General features: G+C 34.3%; 1 protein-coding gene and 1 long non-coding RNA gene across 11 annotated transcripts in view; both read left to right on the top strand.

The window, feature by feature from the left end:
- Positions 1 to 14717, top strand: part of sh3glb2b (SH3-domain GRB2-like endophilin B2b) — a 45551-nt gene that overhangs the window by 4182 nt on the left and 26652 nt on the right. For 5 of the 10 annotated variants that reach the window (XM_021476049.2, XM_021476048.2, XM_021476046.2 and 2 more), the window contains exons 2-5: positions 2686 to 2827; positions 5174 to 5185; positions 7261 to 7389; positions 13708 to 13841. In XM_021476049.2, coding sequence (XP_021331724.1) covers positions 2686 to 2827; positions 5174 to 5185; positions 7261 to 7389; positions 13708 to 13841 — 417 coding nt within the window. 10 annotated transcript variants of the gene reach the window in all.
- Positions 8882 to 13416, top strand: LOC101883628 (uncharacterized). Its single transcript, XR_012406914.1, has 6 exons — positions 8882 to 9120; positions 9224 to 9304; positions 9620 to 9706; positions 9862 to 9931; positions 10398 to 10581; positions 10675 to 13416. It is a non-coding gene; the product is annotated as an uncharacterized lncRNA (long non-coding RNA).

Below are 14717 nucleotides of genomic sequence, written 5' to 3'. Positions count from 1 at the left end.
CAGCTGGGGTTATCCCTTTGTGAGAGTGAAATATTAAACAACAGTATCATATTGTTTTCACCACGTCAGAGGAAATCCTTGACTACAGGTCCCACGGTGTGCCAGGAGCTTCCTGTTTATCAATGAAAGTCAAAGAGCGTTTGATCAGCTGTTAGAATGACTCTAGTCTCTAAATTTGGATATCAAGTGAATATCAGTCACAAAGGCCTAAACAAACCCTTACAATTCAACTCTTGTCTGGTCATCTTCCATTTACATTTTTTTGACGATCTTGCTTATTATTATGTCTCCTCTGAAAATATGATATAATAAAGAGAAGAGCTTTACAGACCTGTAGTCTGTTTTAGCAGGGAACAGATGTAGGGGTTTGGCCTGTCAGCCGATCAGCATTGGAGACACGGATAAGTCACTACTGCTGTACCTGTTGCGGATTTAGCTGGAAGAAGATCATTATCATTTAAAGCCACAGTACACTTGCGGAGTCCCTTCATTCAAGTTTTTATACTGTAGACACAGCATGTTTGCTTTACCCATTACTGTTACAGAGGATTTTACTCATTCAAATTTTTTGGAAGATTGGAATCTTCTGCCTTTTATCTTTCTAAAGTTTGAGGTCAGTAAGAATAAATTTAATTTAATTTAATTTCTCAGAATGTTTATTTTATTATCAACAGTTCAATAGCCACTTCCTTGATTGTAGTTTAGGATGAACTGACATTTAGTAATCCAGCAGCTCTAATCTATATTGCAGTGCGTGGGGCTGATCTGTCAGACATGTCGCCACTGGCCACTTTATAAGGTATACTGTACTAGTACCAGGTTGGACCCCTTTTTCTTTCAGAACTGCCTTAATCATTTGTGGCATAGATTCAACAAGGTATTTGAAATATTCTTGAGATTTTCGTCTATATTGACATGATAGCATCACGCAGTCGCTGCAGATTTGTCAGCTGCACATCTATGATGCGAATCTCCACCACATCCCAAAGGTGCTCTATTAGATTAAGATCTGGAGATTGTGGAGGCCATTTGAGTAAAGTGAACTCATTTTCATGTTCAAGAAACCAGTCTGAGATGATTCACGCTTTATGACATGGTGTGTTATCTTGCTGGAAATAGCCATCAGAAGTTTGGTACACTGTGGTCATAAAGAGATGGACATGGTCAACAACAATACTCAGGTTGACTGTGGCTTTGACACAATGCTTAATTGGTAATAATGGACCCCAATGTTTTTTTTTTCTAATTTTTTATTTTCCAATTTTAATGAGCCTGTGTGAATTGTAGCCTTTGTTTCCTGTTCTTAGCTGACAGGAGTGGCACTCAATGTGGTCTTCTGCTGCTGTAGCTCATTCGCTTCAAGGTTTGAGTTGTGCATTCAGAGATGCATTTTTGTATACCTCGGTTGTAACGAGTGCTTATTTTAGTTAGTGTTGCCTTTATCAGTTGGAACCAGTCTGACCATTCTCCTCTGACCTCTGACATCAACAAGGCATTTGCACCCACAGAACTGCCGCTTGCTGCATATTTTTTTTCTTTTTTCGGACCATTCTAAACCCTAGAGATGGTTGTGTGTGAAAATCCCAGTAGATCAGCAGTTTCTTAAAAACCCAGACCAGCCTGTCTGGCACCAACAACCATGCCACATTTAAAGTTACTTAAATCCCCTTTCCTCACCATTCTGATGCTCAGTATGAACAGATCATCTTGGCCATGTCTACATGCCTAAATGCATTGAGTTGCTGCCATGTGATTGGCTGATTAGAAATTTGCGTTAACGAGCAGTTGGACCTATAAAAGTGATTCATTCGTAATAACTTACAAAGTGGGGGTCCACTGAAGTAGTTAAAACTTGCGTGTAAAAGGGTTAAATTAACCATGGCTTGACTAGTTCAGTTTTCCCTCACATCCAAAAGCACACTTTTATGGAATCATTTTCAGTAAAATCATGTATATCACTGTTGTGGGCAATAGGCATGTGATCAAGCTGGCCAAGCATGTGCTTTTCTGGGTGCAGCACTTATAAAAGTAATTTCCCTTTTAGTTTTGGAACCAAGAGCCAGGCTTGAAAAAATTGCAATAGTTGTTATGATCCTGGAAGTAAGATTGTTTTTGAAAAATAAATATTCTGTTACATGCAAATTATTATTTTTAACTTAACCCATGCTTGAGCCAGAGAGTCCAGCTATTTAACACAGTAAATAACTGAATGCATATGAAATAGCATCTCTCCTAAATAATTGCATGTTAAATTATTAGTATTTTGATGTGGTTTTGAAATTGGTAAATGTCCTTGGGGAAAAATCAGATCAGAACATTGACTTCTATATTAATATTAATAACTATGCACACATAATGAAGCTTTAGAGTTTGAATAACATAACATTTTAGGTCACACTTCAACTATTTGTAAATCCATGTTTTTATTCACATCAGCATTTTGTAATGAAGCTAATTCTATATTTCTTGCTGCAATAAGAGTAGTGTTGAGAACGTTCAGTCTCTGAAGAGTACACTTTTACATCGTATGATTCATTAATGGGGTGATGTTGAACATCTTGTTTACATTCTGAAATAGTTTGTTATTTAGAGCAAATTATGCATACTCTTGTTTCCAAGACATACATACTGATATTTCATTTGTTATTGTATTTTAGACAGTGAGTTGTTTCATATGTTCTTCAGTACACAGAGGAGAAGCTTGGCCAGGCAGAAAAGACTGAGTTAGATGCCCATCTGGAGAATCTGATCGCTCGAGCAGACTGTACCAAAAACTGGACAGAGAAGATCTTCAGACAGACCGAAGTGCTGCTTCAACCCAACCCAAGTAAGAATGAACCCAGCAGTTTTAGCCACTTCACTGTGTTTTCTCAAAGCTAATAGTCTGTAGTTAGATTTAATTTAATAAATAGAAATATATGTCATTGGCTTTTAAATGTTGAGCCAAAAAATGCCTCATGTTGTTGACATTTCCCACTAAGGGACATTCCTGTTTGTTGGCTAAATCAATCTGCTTTAATGTCGCCATTTGCTTGATTACCTGTGCGTCTGTGAAAAAATACTTTAAAAAGAGATTTGAGAAATCAAATGTCTGGTTTATTCCTGGATAGTCGACAACAAGTGACACAGGATGCTTGACCACCATGTTAAAACCGCAGTGCTGCTTAGGTGTCACTATTTCAGTCTTCGTGATATGTCAGTGTATTATCTCTGAAATTCTTGATGCTTTTAAAATGATCTTTCTTTTAGCTGCGGTAGTTTCACTAATGAAAGAGTAGGCATGTGTTTTATTAGGGTGCTGAAAAACAGTGAACTGCATAGCGGTTAAAATCTGAGCTGTTAATCATTACTGTGCTCTTGAACAGGACGTTTCACCTCTGGTCACTGGGAGTGCAAAGGATAAAACAGTCTTATAAATACATTATTACAATTACATTATTACATTTTTTTTGTGTGATTATTTATTTATTGCAGAACAAAGCCAGCATACATAGCTAGCAACAACTATATACAAGTCAGGGTTTGCATTAAATCAAAATACATTAAATAAATAAATAACAATAAACAGGAAAAGAAAAACTCTGGGGTGAGAAGTGACCTTTATACACCTCTAATATAATATTATTTATCTTTCAGTATGCTTTAGTTTATCTAGTTATTTCATAAGAATTTTCCCGAATAAAATTAGACCATTCTTTGATTATTTGCGGTTTAGGTCTGTTAATTCCCGCTGTAGAACGTTCTACCAGCGCAATATTTTTTAGTTCAATAAGCCACATTTTGTCCGCTGGGAATGCAGGTTCATACCATATTTTAAATAGCACCTTCTTGGCTGCAGTTAGTGCAGTATGAAATATCCTACGTTGGAAAGTGTTTAAGACATTATTACAAACTTTTTGCTAAATACTGGACTATTTAAAAAGCTATACATTGGTCCTCAGAACACAATATGTCAAGTGTTATTCATTTTCATTTAGCAAGGAAGCTAGTGAAAAAGTGACTTGACCAGGGTTGGGTCGATAGATGATGCCATTGTCCATCGCCAATGGCCTTTAGACATCACGATGCTCAGCCAGCATCGCTATCTTCTGCCCCGCCCCCATCAACAAAAAGCACACACTCAGGCCCCATTTACACTAATACGTCTTAAAATAGAATTTTATAATGAAAACGTTCCACACGTTTCAACTAGCATTACTGAACAGCTCTTCATCCACACCACACCACTGAAAACGCACATCACGTGACCACACACACACACACACACATACACACTCACACTCATATGAGCACGTCTAAGCTCTAGGCAGTCAGTGGGTGCTTTGAGCACAAAACCCCAGAGAGCAGTGCACGTCGGACAGTTTATCAAGGATGTACCGCTGGATCGTGTCTTACTATAGTTAAACGTCATGTTTAATTAATCTTGTCTTCGGTCTTTTGACTCCATCAGGTAACATGTCACAGCATCAGTATACTGCTTCCATCTTTCGCTTTCACGCTTGTACTTGGTGCTTAATTTTAGCGAAAACCTCACATACTGTTGGTTTGATTCCTGTTGGTTGTGCACCTTTTTTACCAAACAAGTTTGTCAACGCCATTTTAAAGACACAGATAAAACAAAGACCATGTGGGTCAGGTAGTTGAAACGGTAGGATACAAATAATTAATTCGTTATGAATAAATTAATTATTTATAAATAATTTATTCACCACCGCCTACACGACGGACGATGGCATCATCGTCGATGTTTCACATTAGACATCGTACGATGCCAAATTGGTCGACATCGGACATAATAGTACTTTGCACTACTGTTTTTAATTTTGTATTTTTAAAATTGACTGTACGCAGCATTTTCGAGTGTGAAAAACTTATTTCTAAAAATTTTGCAAAAGTTTTCTTAACCCATTCATTTGAACATTTGTGTAGATCTCCAAAAATCCACACGCAAGTCCAAAATCTGCTTTTTCATTTTATACTGAGTGAACAACATGGTACATTTGGTATTAATTTGGTTATAATTTTGTTATCATTGATAAGCCCACGCGTTTCAGTTGCTTTAGAGCTTATCTGAAGTGTTTAAGTTTTACAAGTGTAAGAGGTTCTGATGGGCCAGTGATTGTGTGTTAGTAAGAACACTAACCTGTTCTTTTTGACTCTCTTCATGCTCCAGTTGACCAAACTGGTAAGTCTATCTCTACTCCTCGTGGCCTGCGCTTTAGGCCACCAGTTTAACTCTTTACTGCAGTGACTGGCTTTCCTCACTCTTCTCACTGTGCCTTTGTCTTAGTCATTCTCTCCTTTTGAAGATGTGGTAGTTTAAAGGAATTTAAAGGAAGATAAATTTCTTGTGGATTTTAGTTTTTTACTCGTCTGAATATACAAACTTTATCTGGTTATCAAGTTTGCGAGGTCTCTTCAAACCCTGCTGGCTACTCATTGTTTTTTTTACACCAGGAATTTTTATAAAAAATTTTTGATCATGTTTTATTGCTAAAAATCTTATTTAAAGTTCTGTATTAATTTGTTTGGAACTAAATTACCCGTAGTTTATGTGTGTGAATGTATGGGTGTTTCCCAGTGTTGGGTTGCAGTTGGAAAGATTTCTGCTGCGTAAAACATATGCTGGATAAGTTGGCGGTTCATTCCGCTGTGACGACCCCAGATTAATAAAGGGACTAAGTTGAAAAGAAAATGAATGAATGAATGAATGAATGAATGTTCATTTGTTTGTTTATTTTTATTTTATTTTTTTTTATTGATATATTTATTATTGAAATGTTCTTGCCATGAAAATAGCCTTGCTTGCTGACATGGCATTTTGTTGAAATTTTCAATTTCAATGAAATTTTTCAATAAAAGTAGGTTGAATATTTAAGTGGGTTATGAAATATTGAAAATAATTAGGTGTTGAAAAGCTAGGATTATTGTATATTGAGATTAATTCAATAAATGTATTATAAATTACATTCAAGGCAAGACACTGCAGGTGAAAGTGTAGAAATGTACCAAAAGATTTTACAATACTTCCACAATTGATTGATTCCACTAAGAATTGCAAAACATATTTTCCATTATAGGTTTTCTAAAATATTATGTTTAAATATGTTAATGAGGCATTATTTCAGGACATCAGCATGCATTTTGGCAAAAATTTGAATATTGTAAGTTCAGAATCTTTCTTTCTTTTATTTATTTATTTTTTTAAATGTGTGTTTTTTACAGAGCATATTTTGTGTATCTCTTTTTATCACTGTGTAATTTAGAAAAAAACTGCAACTGTCCTTTTTTAAAATTTTTTTTAAATAATTTTTTTATACAATTGTCACAATTTTTGTAGAAATTTATACACATGTCCCTCTACAAAAACCTTCAGAATACAGATATGCATAGACTTGTAAAGTTTGGTGTTTGTATAATAAGTTCTGCTGAAGTGGAGATTAATGACTCGGCAGAAAAAAAAATGATGTGCAGGGGAATTTTTTTCCTGCAATCGGCCTGTATTGTAATTGAAATCTACAAATACAGATATAAATTACTAAAAGTGTAAATTAGGGCTGCACGATATTGGAAAAATCTAACTTTGCGATAATTTTTTATTCTGCTGTATATTGTGATATGAACAATTTCTCTTGATGAGTTGAATAACTATCCATATATTTATATATAATAAACAATCTATAAGCATAGATGAATTCAATAAAGAAAAAGATATATATTAAATGAACAGTAACTGAGTAATCAAATGTAAATGTCTTCATTTTATAAACAATTCCATAAAGTCAATTGTTGTCAATTTGTCAAAGTTACAAACGGTAAATTTTTTTGATGCCTGATTGTCTTTAAAACCCTCACACAGTCATAGGCCATAAATTATAATCCAGACCCAATATTGAATATACTTGCGATGTGACTATTGCAAATGATCACATTGCAATATCAATGCTAAAACTATATATTGTGCGGCCCTATTGTGTATAAAGAAACACTTAAAGGTGTTAACATACTGGATTGTTTTTCAGTCATTATTATTCATATTGTTAAAGTTTGCTTTGCCTGCAGAGTCTTAAAGGTTTACTTCTAATATAATTAAATGTATCTAACATTTTCACAATTAGCTGGTTGTGGGCTGTTTTGATATGGACATGTAACAAACAATCAATGGTTTAATTGATAAATTGATGTGCTTTAGTTTATTTTACTGAAGAAAAACTTGGATATAGCATTGCGTCTGTCTTACTGATGTGAATGTTTGTTCAGGTGCCCGTATTGAGGAGTTCTTCTATGAGAAACTAGACAAAAAGATCCCATCCAGAATCACCAATGCAGAGCTGCTGGGACAGTACATGCAGGATGCAGCGAAAGACTTTGGGCCAGGATCTCCATATGGTTCGTATAACAAACCGCATCAAACTTAATGTGATGAAACCTTTTTAGTTTTATTTGTAATCAAACATTATTCAAAAGTGAATAGGTTAAGGCAACACGGTGGCTCAGTGTTTAGCACTGTCGCCTCACAGCAAGAAGGTCACTGAATCGAGTCCAGCTGGGTTAGTTGGTATTTCTGTGTGGAGTTTGCATGTCCTCCCCGTTTTTGCGTGGGTTTTCTTCTGGTGCTCCGGATTCCACTACAGTCCAAAGACAAGTGGTATAGGTGAATTGAATAAACTAAACTGGCCGTAGTGTATGTGTGTGTGAATGAGTGTGTATGGATGTTTACAAGTACCGGGTTGCAGCTGGAAGGCCTGTGTGAAGCATATGCTAAATGAGTTGGCGGTTCATTCTGCCGTGTCGACCCCTGATGAATAACGGGACTAAGCCAAAGGAAATTAATAAATGAATGAATGAAAAGGTTATTTTGTGAAAAAAGTAGAGTGATGGTACAGTAGTTTCTCCATCTCTCTAGATTTGACTCACCTCTCTTAAAATAACTGTAACCTACAGTGACAGAGATATCAAGCATCTTTTGTGCTACAGAAATTAGCAGTCTGCATATAAATGAAATACATTTTCCTTTTGGAAGTCAGTCTATGTCAGTTTATTTACTTGGAGATCTTTACAATAATTTTTGGATTATTTTATTATGTCAGAACCTGCTGAAGTGCTCTGTGAGTCCACAGAAAATTTCCCCTTGAGGGACAACAAAGTAAACAAACAAACAAACAAACAAACAAACAAACAAACAAACAAACATTTATTGTCTTGATCAATACCTTTGCATTGTTGCTTCAGGAGTGCTCTTTTGACAAACTTAAGTATAAAAAGTTTTATTTTGTAAAAAGACCTTACTTATAACTTATTATTTTCCATTACATTAAGATTGTTATTTACTTTCAAATATTTGTTTATAGAAGATGCAATAAATAGTATTTACAGGATATGAAAGAGTTATTTTATTTAGAAGATATATTGCTTATTTTTTACTTTTAATATGAAAAATATTGAAAATAATTAATTTTGTTTTTTAAAAGTTCAAGTTGTTCATTTTCACTTTTTAATAAGAAAAAAGTAACTGTTAGTTTTAGGTAATGTGTGTTTTGCTTTCAGTTGTTCCATGTTGATGTTCAATAAATAATCATAGATAGTAGATAGTAGATCCTTCAGTTATTTTAAAATCAAGTAATGCAACCTTCATTCAGAAATCTCTCCCTTGTAATATGTGAGCATATTTACTGGCCAAATCTTGTCAGTGAACTATGAGGGCAAAAAAAAGAGTGAAGTAATCATTTATCATAATCAGTGGTGTAAAGTAACAAATTACAAATACTTTTCTCAGATTTTCTCAGAAATTGTAATTTACCAAGTAATTTTTAAAATGTGTACTTTTACTTTCCCTTAAGTACATTTTAGTGCATTTTAGCTTTCCTTCAACCTGCAGTCACACTGTTAAAAATTGCTGTTAATTTACGGCAAAATTTTAACAGTATAATCCTGTTATTGTCAAAAGCAGTATGTTGCTGTTTTTTTACGGTTTTTGAAATGACGTAGACGAAATTTAACATTATTTTACTGTTTTTATCACACCAATGTAAAAAAACAGCAATCAACAGTATTTTTTGAACAGAAGACGTCAGCCATTACATGTGGATTTTCATGCTTCTTTTAACTTTGACTTACTCGGTGAGTGCACCTTTATTTAGCTAATTTTACACAAAATACACATTTGTGATTGCACATAGGCTAACTGGATGCTGATATTGTAACTTTTTTACATCTATTTTAGTTCTAAATCAGTGTCAATGTGCAAACTGCATCTGCATTGAGTGGAACTGGATTTCTGACACAGATATTTCCTGATTACATGGTAAGTCAGACTATGATAATTAAAAATGATATAGGCTATAAGCGTATCTACAAAGTCAGTATTTAAACATATGTAGCAACAAAGTAGTATTGATTTAGGTAGCATGATGAAAAGATTGTCATCTTATAGTTAATTTTAGCTTTAGCTTTTAAGAGCTACCTAATATGGTTTCAATGTAGGCTTTGATAAAACATTTTTCCCCTAATGCTGTGTTTAAAAATGTTACTGTTGTTGGTTTGTATTGTAATGCTACTTTGTCGAGTACAATTGGCTAATCACCACGATAAACTGTTTTATACAGTATGTCCTTTTCAGCGCTGAACCTGTGAACATGTGAACATGCTAACTGCATCATAGAGTGGAGCTGGATTTCTGATACAGATATTGATTTCTGATTACAAGGTGAGTTTAATGAAACATGATAACATGGTAAAGTTATTATTATTGTCTATATGGTATTATTGTCCTAATAACTGAAAATACAATTAAAAAATGCTATGCATACATTATGGTTGTTAATTTTGTCTCTTTCCTCATCATTGTAATTCTTGTCTTAGGCATCTTCTACTGTACCTGATGTAGAAAAGACCCTTGAACTACCTGCAATTCCTTGACTGATACTTTTTGGTATGTTTAGAACTGTATTTTATTACTTATGCAACTAAAGGTGTTTTCTCTGTATTTTAGCAAACATGGTAAATTCTTTTAAACAAAACAAAATACACAAATACATAAAATAAATGTTCTGTCATATTTTACCCAAGCTTTCATTCACCTTTGGAAAACATTATATTAAATTCACTAAATTACTCAATTTTAGTTGTTTAACACATCAGCTATGTTGATCATAAATATTAAGTTAAATAAATCACAAACATTGCAGTGACAATTTCACAATACACAGTATATACACGTTGATTTCAGTGGCTGTCCAGGCGTGTCCACAATCAACATTTTCTAATGCATTTATTGTGTTAAAAGAACAGGGCTTTGAGACTAAGTAAAATTATGTCAGCTTCCCTCACATATATTTTCAAATAGGCAGTAGAAAATATAATTTCATGTGACTGCTGACATTGTTTTTTTCTTTTAGATGTTTTAGGAAAAAAAACAGGAAGCTACATTCATAAATGGATGATCAGTTTTGAGGGGCAAATAATCTGAGAGAGCATCCAGCCAAGTTTTCTGTCTGGTATAGCTGCTGTGTTTTCAACTTACGACATTTTCGATGTGGAGAACCAAGCTGAGGCTGCATGCACATTGGAATTAATTCAGAGGTTAGACGCTTAAATTCATATATTTATTTCTCTTCACATTATTATTGTATAAACTTTAACCCACACTAATTCTGAATGTGTGCACTTTTTTAGGAGCTTCATTGGTAAACCCTAAGGCTCCAAGAGTGGACACATCCTATCGAAGGGAATGGGGAAGGTCACCCACAAAATGAATTCAGTCAACACTAAGGTTGCCAGTTTACTTAAAGAAGCTAATGGACTTTGAGTTGGATGTCATATAAGTGTCCCCACACACACACACACACACCTTACACATCCTCTTCACTAATGGCACTCATTTTATTGTGTTAGTCGCGTAATTTTTCAGGTGTATGTTCTTGAATACCTAAACTGTTCATTGCATTCTTTTTTATTTCTTAATGACTAATTCTGTAATTCACTCAGAAGTTTTCAGAGTAGTAATTGTTGGAGTAAATCTACTTGGTTTTCCATAGCCACTAATTTTGAAATATAATAAGTGTAATAATAATTTTGAAGTGTAATAAGATGTAATAAAAGTTAAAGTTACACCGCATTTTTTTATGTTTCCAATAAGGCTATATGTGTGCATTGTATTAAACTGTGTTTTTATAACAAATAAAAAATGTATATATACCCATTTTCTTAGCAGTTCATTTCTCAGGATAACATATTTGTAGTTTACAGTTAAAAATTCAAATAAACATTAATTAACCGTTAATTTTGACATTAAATTACTGTTAATGTAGTAAATAACAGCTTTATGCTGTATTTTCTAAAAACAGGAACAACCTGTAAATTTCAACTACAGCTAGATGCTGTTAATTTAACAGTAACTTGCTGGCAACTGTGCTGCCAGTAACTTACTGTTTTTTAACGGGACAATTTTTAACAGTGCACTACTTTATTTCTTCTTTTCCATTGGGATTAGAAAAATCAGTCCTGTAATTCCTGTCCTATCAAATCTCACATAGAAGGTAAATTGCATCATAAGCTACCTTAAGACATGGGCGATTACAGCAAACTGTTTGGAAGCATTAAAAGTGTCCAATAAGATGTCTAAAATCCTTACACGCATTGACTCAGATATTGTTTAGATGCATGTCACTAATGAGATGATGGATGTTTACTGTATGATGACCGAAATTGCCTTAAACACCCAGCTGGCACAAGATGTCAACATGACGTCAGATCAACTTTCTACCCCAATGTCGTAGTTACGTTGCAGTTTGTTTGGAAAAGAAAATTGAGTTGACGTCAGAACTCGGCGTCAGGCCAATGTCAGTGTTCAACATCTAAACTAAAATCAACCAAATATCAACATTTAATGATGTTGCAGCTTGACGTTGTGTGGACAGCACCACTATGACATCTTTCAGATGATAGATTTTGTTTTCCAAACCTGAGGAATACATGTCAGTATTTGACGTCAATATGATGTTGGTTTAAGATTTTGGCTCGATGTTGGATTTTGGTCACTTTCTAACACAACCTAAAATCAACCAAATATCAACAAATATCAATTTCATGATGTTATAGGACATCAAAATAACAATCTCCTTAGACGCTGGCAAGACATTGAATTTGGCGTTTTCACTTAACGTGACAACCTAAATCTAATCTAATATTAACATCTTATGACGTGGGCAATGGCTAAATGCACTACAGAATGTTACGTTTACACACATCCACAAATTACATGTAAATGCATCAGCTTAATACTTACTGCTCACTACTCCCGAGTTCTTTTGAAAGTTCTTTTTAATCATACTTTAAGTAATATTTACAACAGATAATTTTACTCGCACTACATTTTTTAGGCAAGTAATAGTACTTTACTTAAGTATGATTTTATTAGTACACTTTACACCACTCATCATAATTGAGTTAAAATGTTCAATTAATCAAGATTTTGATTTTAGGCCAAACCGCCCAGCCCTAATAAACATACAATGTAAACATCAAAACATCACAACACCTCTGCTACCATGTGCATCAGGCTCTCTGTAACCCATTTTCTCATCTCTGCATTTTCCTGTTTTTCACTGTTTGGCTATTGACTTGACAGAAAAATCAAGTGTTTCCTTGGTATGAAAAAAGGAAGTGTTTAAGGTGCTCGTAACGACCACCAATAATGAAAAAACAAATCCAGAAAAGATCTAAGATGGTTTTTTTGTATCATTCAAGCTAAATCACGTTCCCCTTCGGTTAAACCCACAAATCAATTAATTCCTGCTGCAACATTGGCCTGATTGAAAACTGATTTGTGCAGTGCTATTTTTAATTTTTTTTGTGGTTTCCTGTGCCCCACCCCTACTCTACTGGACGGATCAGGAATAACAGGATCCTTGAAATGTTTTCTAGCCTCTCTAGTCGTGCATGAACATACTTTTTTGTTGCAGGTTTTGTGCCACTAGATGTCGCTCTATAGTTGAGCACAATGGCTGTTGAAAAACTAGTCTATGGATGCATTTAGGTTCAAATTGACTATTGACATCCCCCTTTTGACTGATCATACAGTATGACAAATTATTTTTTTATATTATAACTTGGTTATCATTATTATACAAGCCGTTTCTAAACTAATAATGCTGCTAATTTTGTTTTTTTTTAAGGATGGTAATTGATCAGGAACAACTATAAGATGTGAAACTTAAAAAATAATCATGACCATTAACCAATAACCATTGCTAAAATACATGGCATTATGAACACAAGCAAAACATATGTGAAAGATAACATTGCAACAAGATTTGAAGCTGGACTGCCGATGCTACACTTTACACGAGAACTGCAAGTTCAAGAGTTTCATATTTGATTCCTACAGTGAGTAAGGAGCTGTGATTGAACAATATGAATAAAAAAAAACCTGCGATAAAATTTTCAGATTTAGTCCAGTTGCTCATGTGCTCCTATTTTTAAATCAGTGAAGTTTCGACTTCAGGTGACTCAAAGACTTTTTTTTTATCTACATCTGATAATCTTATTACACACAATTCCCATCTGAATAAAAAAAATAATGGCAAGCAAATTAGACAAAGCAGTCAGTATTTCATGAGATGCTCTTCGTCAGATTAACAGGAAAAGATAATTATCAAGCTCAGCTACATGTAAGGTTGTCTCATGAATATTCGTCGGTATTTACAGGGAGTACATTGATCACTGTTGGAGAGTATCAAAAGAGGCTGGGTGGATCCGAGCGGGAATTTCTACAAACATCAGCCATCAACTTCCTTACACCTCTGAGGAATTTTCTGGAGGGTGACTGGAAAACCATTTCCGTGAGTATACAATCCTTAGATCTCAGGTGGTTTACTTCCATCTGATGCACTGTAAACAAGACATATGCGATTACATCTGTTTGTTACAGTCTGGTTACCTCCAGTACAACTTCAGCAGAACTTTGACATTTGTAGTTAATGGTTTAAAAATCCCCCCCCAAAAAAATCATCATTTATTTACCCATGACTTGTTCCAAACAAGTTTCTTTCTTTTGTTAAACACAAAAAAAGATGTTTTGAAGATAGCTGGAGACCTGTAACCGTTGACTTCCACAGTATTTTTCTTGCGGCTTTTCAACTTTCTTCAAAATATTCTTCCTTTTTGTACAACAGAAGAACGAAACTCCTAAAGGTTTGGATCCACTCGAGGGTTAGTAAATGTTTTGGCCAAAGTATCTCATTAGTACTTTCAGACAGAAGGACACCCTGACCACAATACTATGAAAAATGCATGCAATAATTAGTTTGTTCTTAAACACAATTTTTTTTGTAGTTTTATTATGCTCATATTCTATGAATAAGGTCAGCTTTTTGACCTTCAACGCTGTAGTGCCTTTATTGTCTCAGGAAACTATCACGTTTTCACATTGGCCCCAATACGCTTACTGTTTTCTGTCTTGCTGTTATTGAGTCAGTTCTATCCTTCATTTTGAGGGATGCAAACAAAAACAATGGTCCCAAGCTATTAGCTGTTTTACATGTTTTATATCTATAGCTTCCGATAATCCAAAAAGAGCCACATATTGATAAATAATGTTATGAGAGCTGTTTTAACATCAAGTTATGATTAAATTACTTCTTGTAACAGTTATGAAATAGTTTGATAACATGCAGGAAATGTTCATGAGCCAATGACATGACCACATTGAAATGGTC

The sequence above is a fragment of the Danio rerio genome, chromosome 5, assembly GCF_049306965.1.
Source record: "Danio rerio strain Tuebingen ecotype United States chromosome 5, GRCz12tu, whole genome shotgun sequence".
In the NCBI taxonomy this organism is placed as follows: domain Eukaryota; kingdom Metazoa; phylum Chordata; class Actinopteri; order Cypriniformes; family Danionidae; genus Danio; species Danio rerio.
Note: the sequence above shows the minus strand (reverse complement) of the source record. Positions and strands in the feature narration are given on the sequence as shown.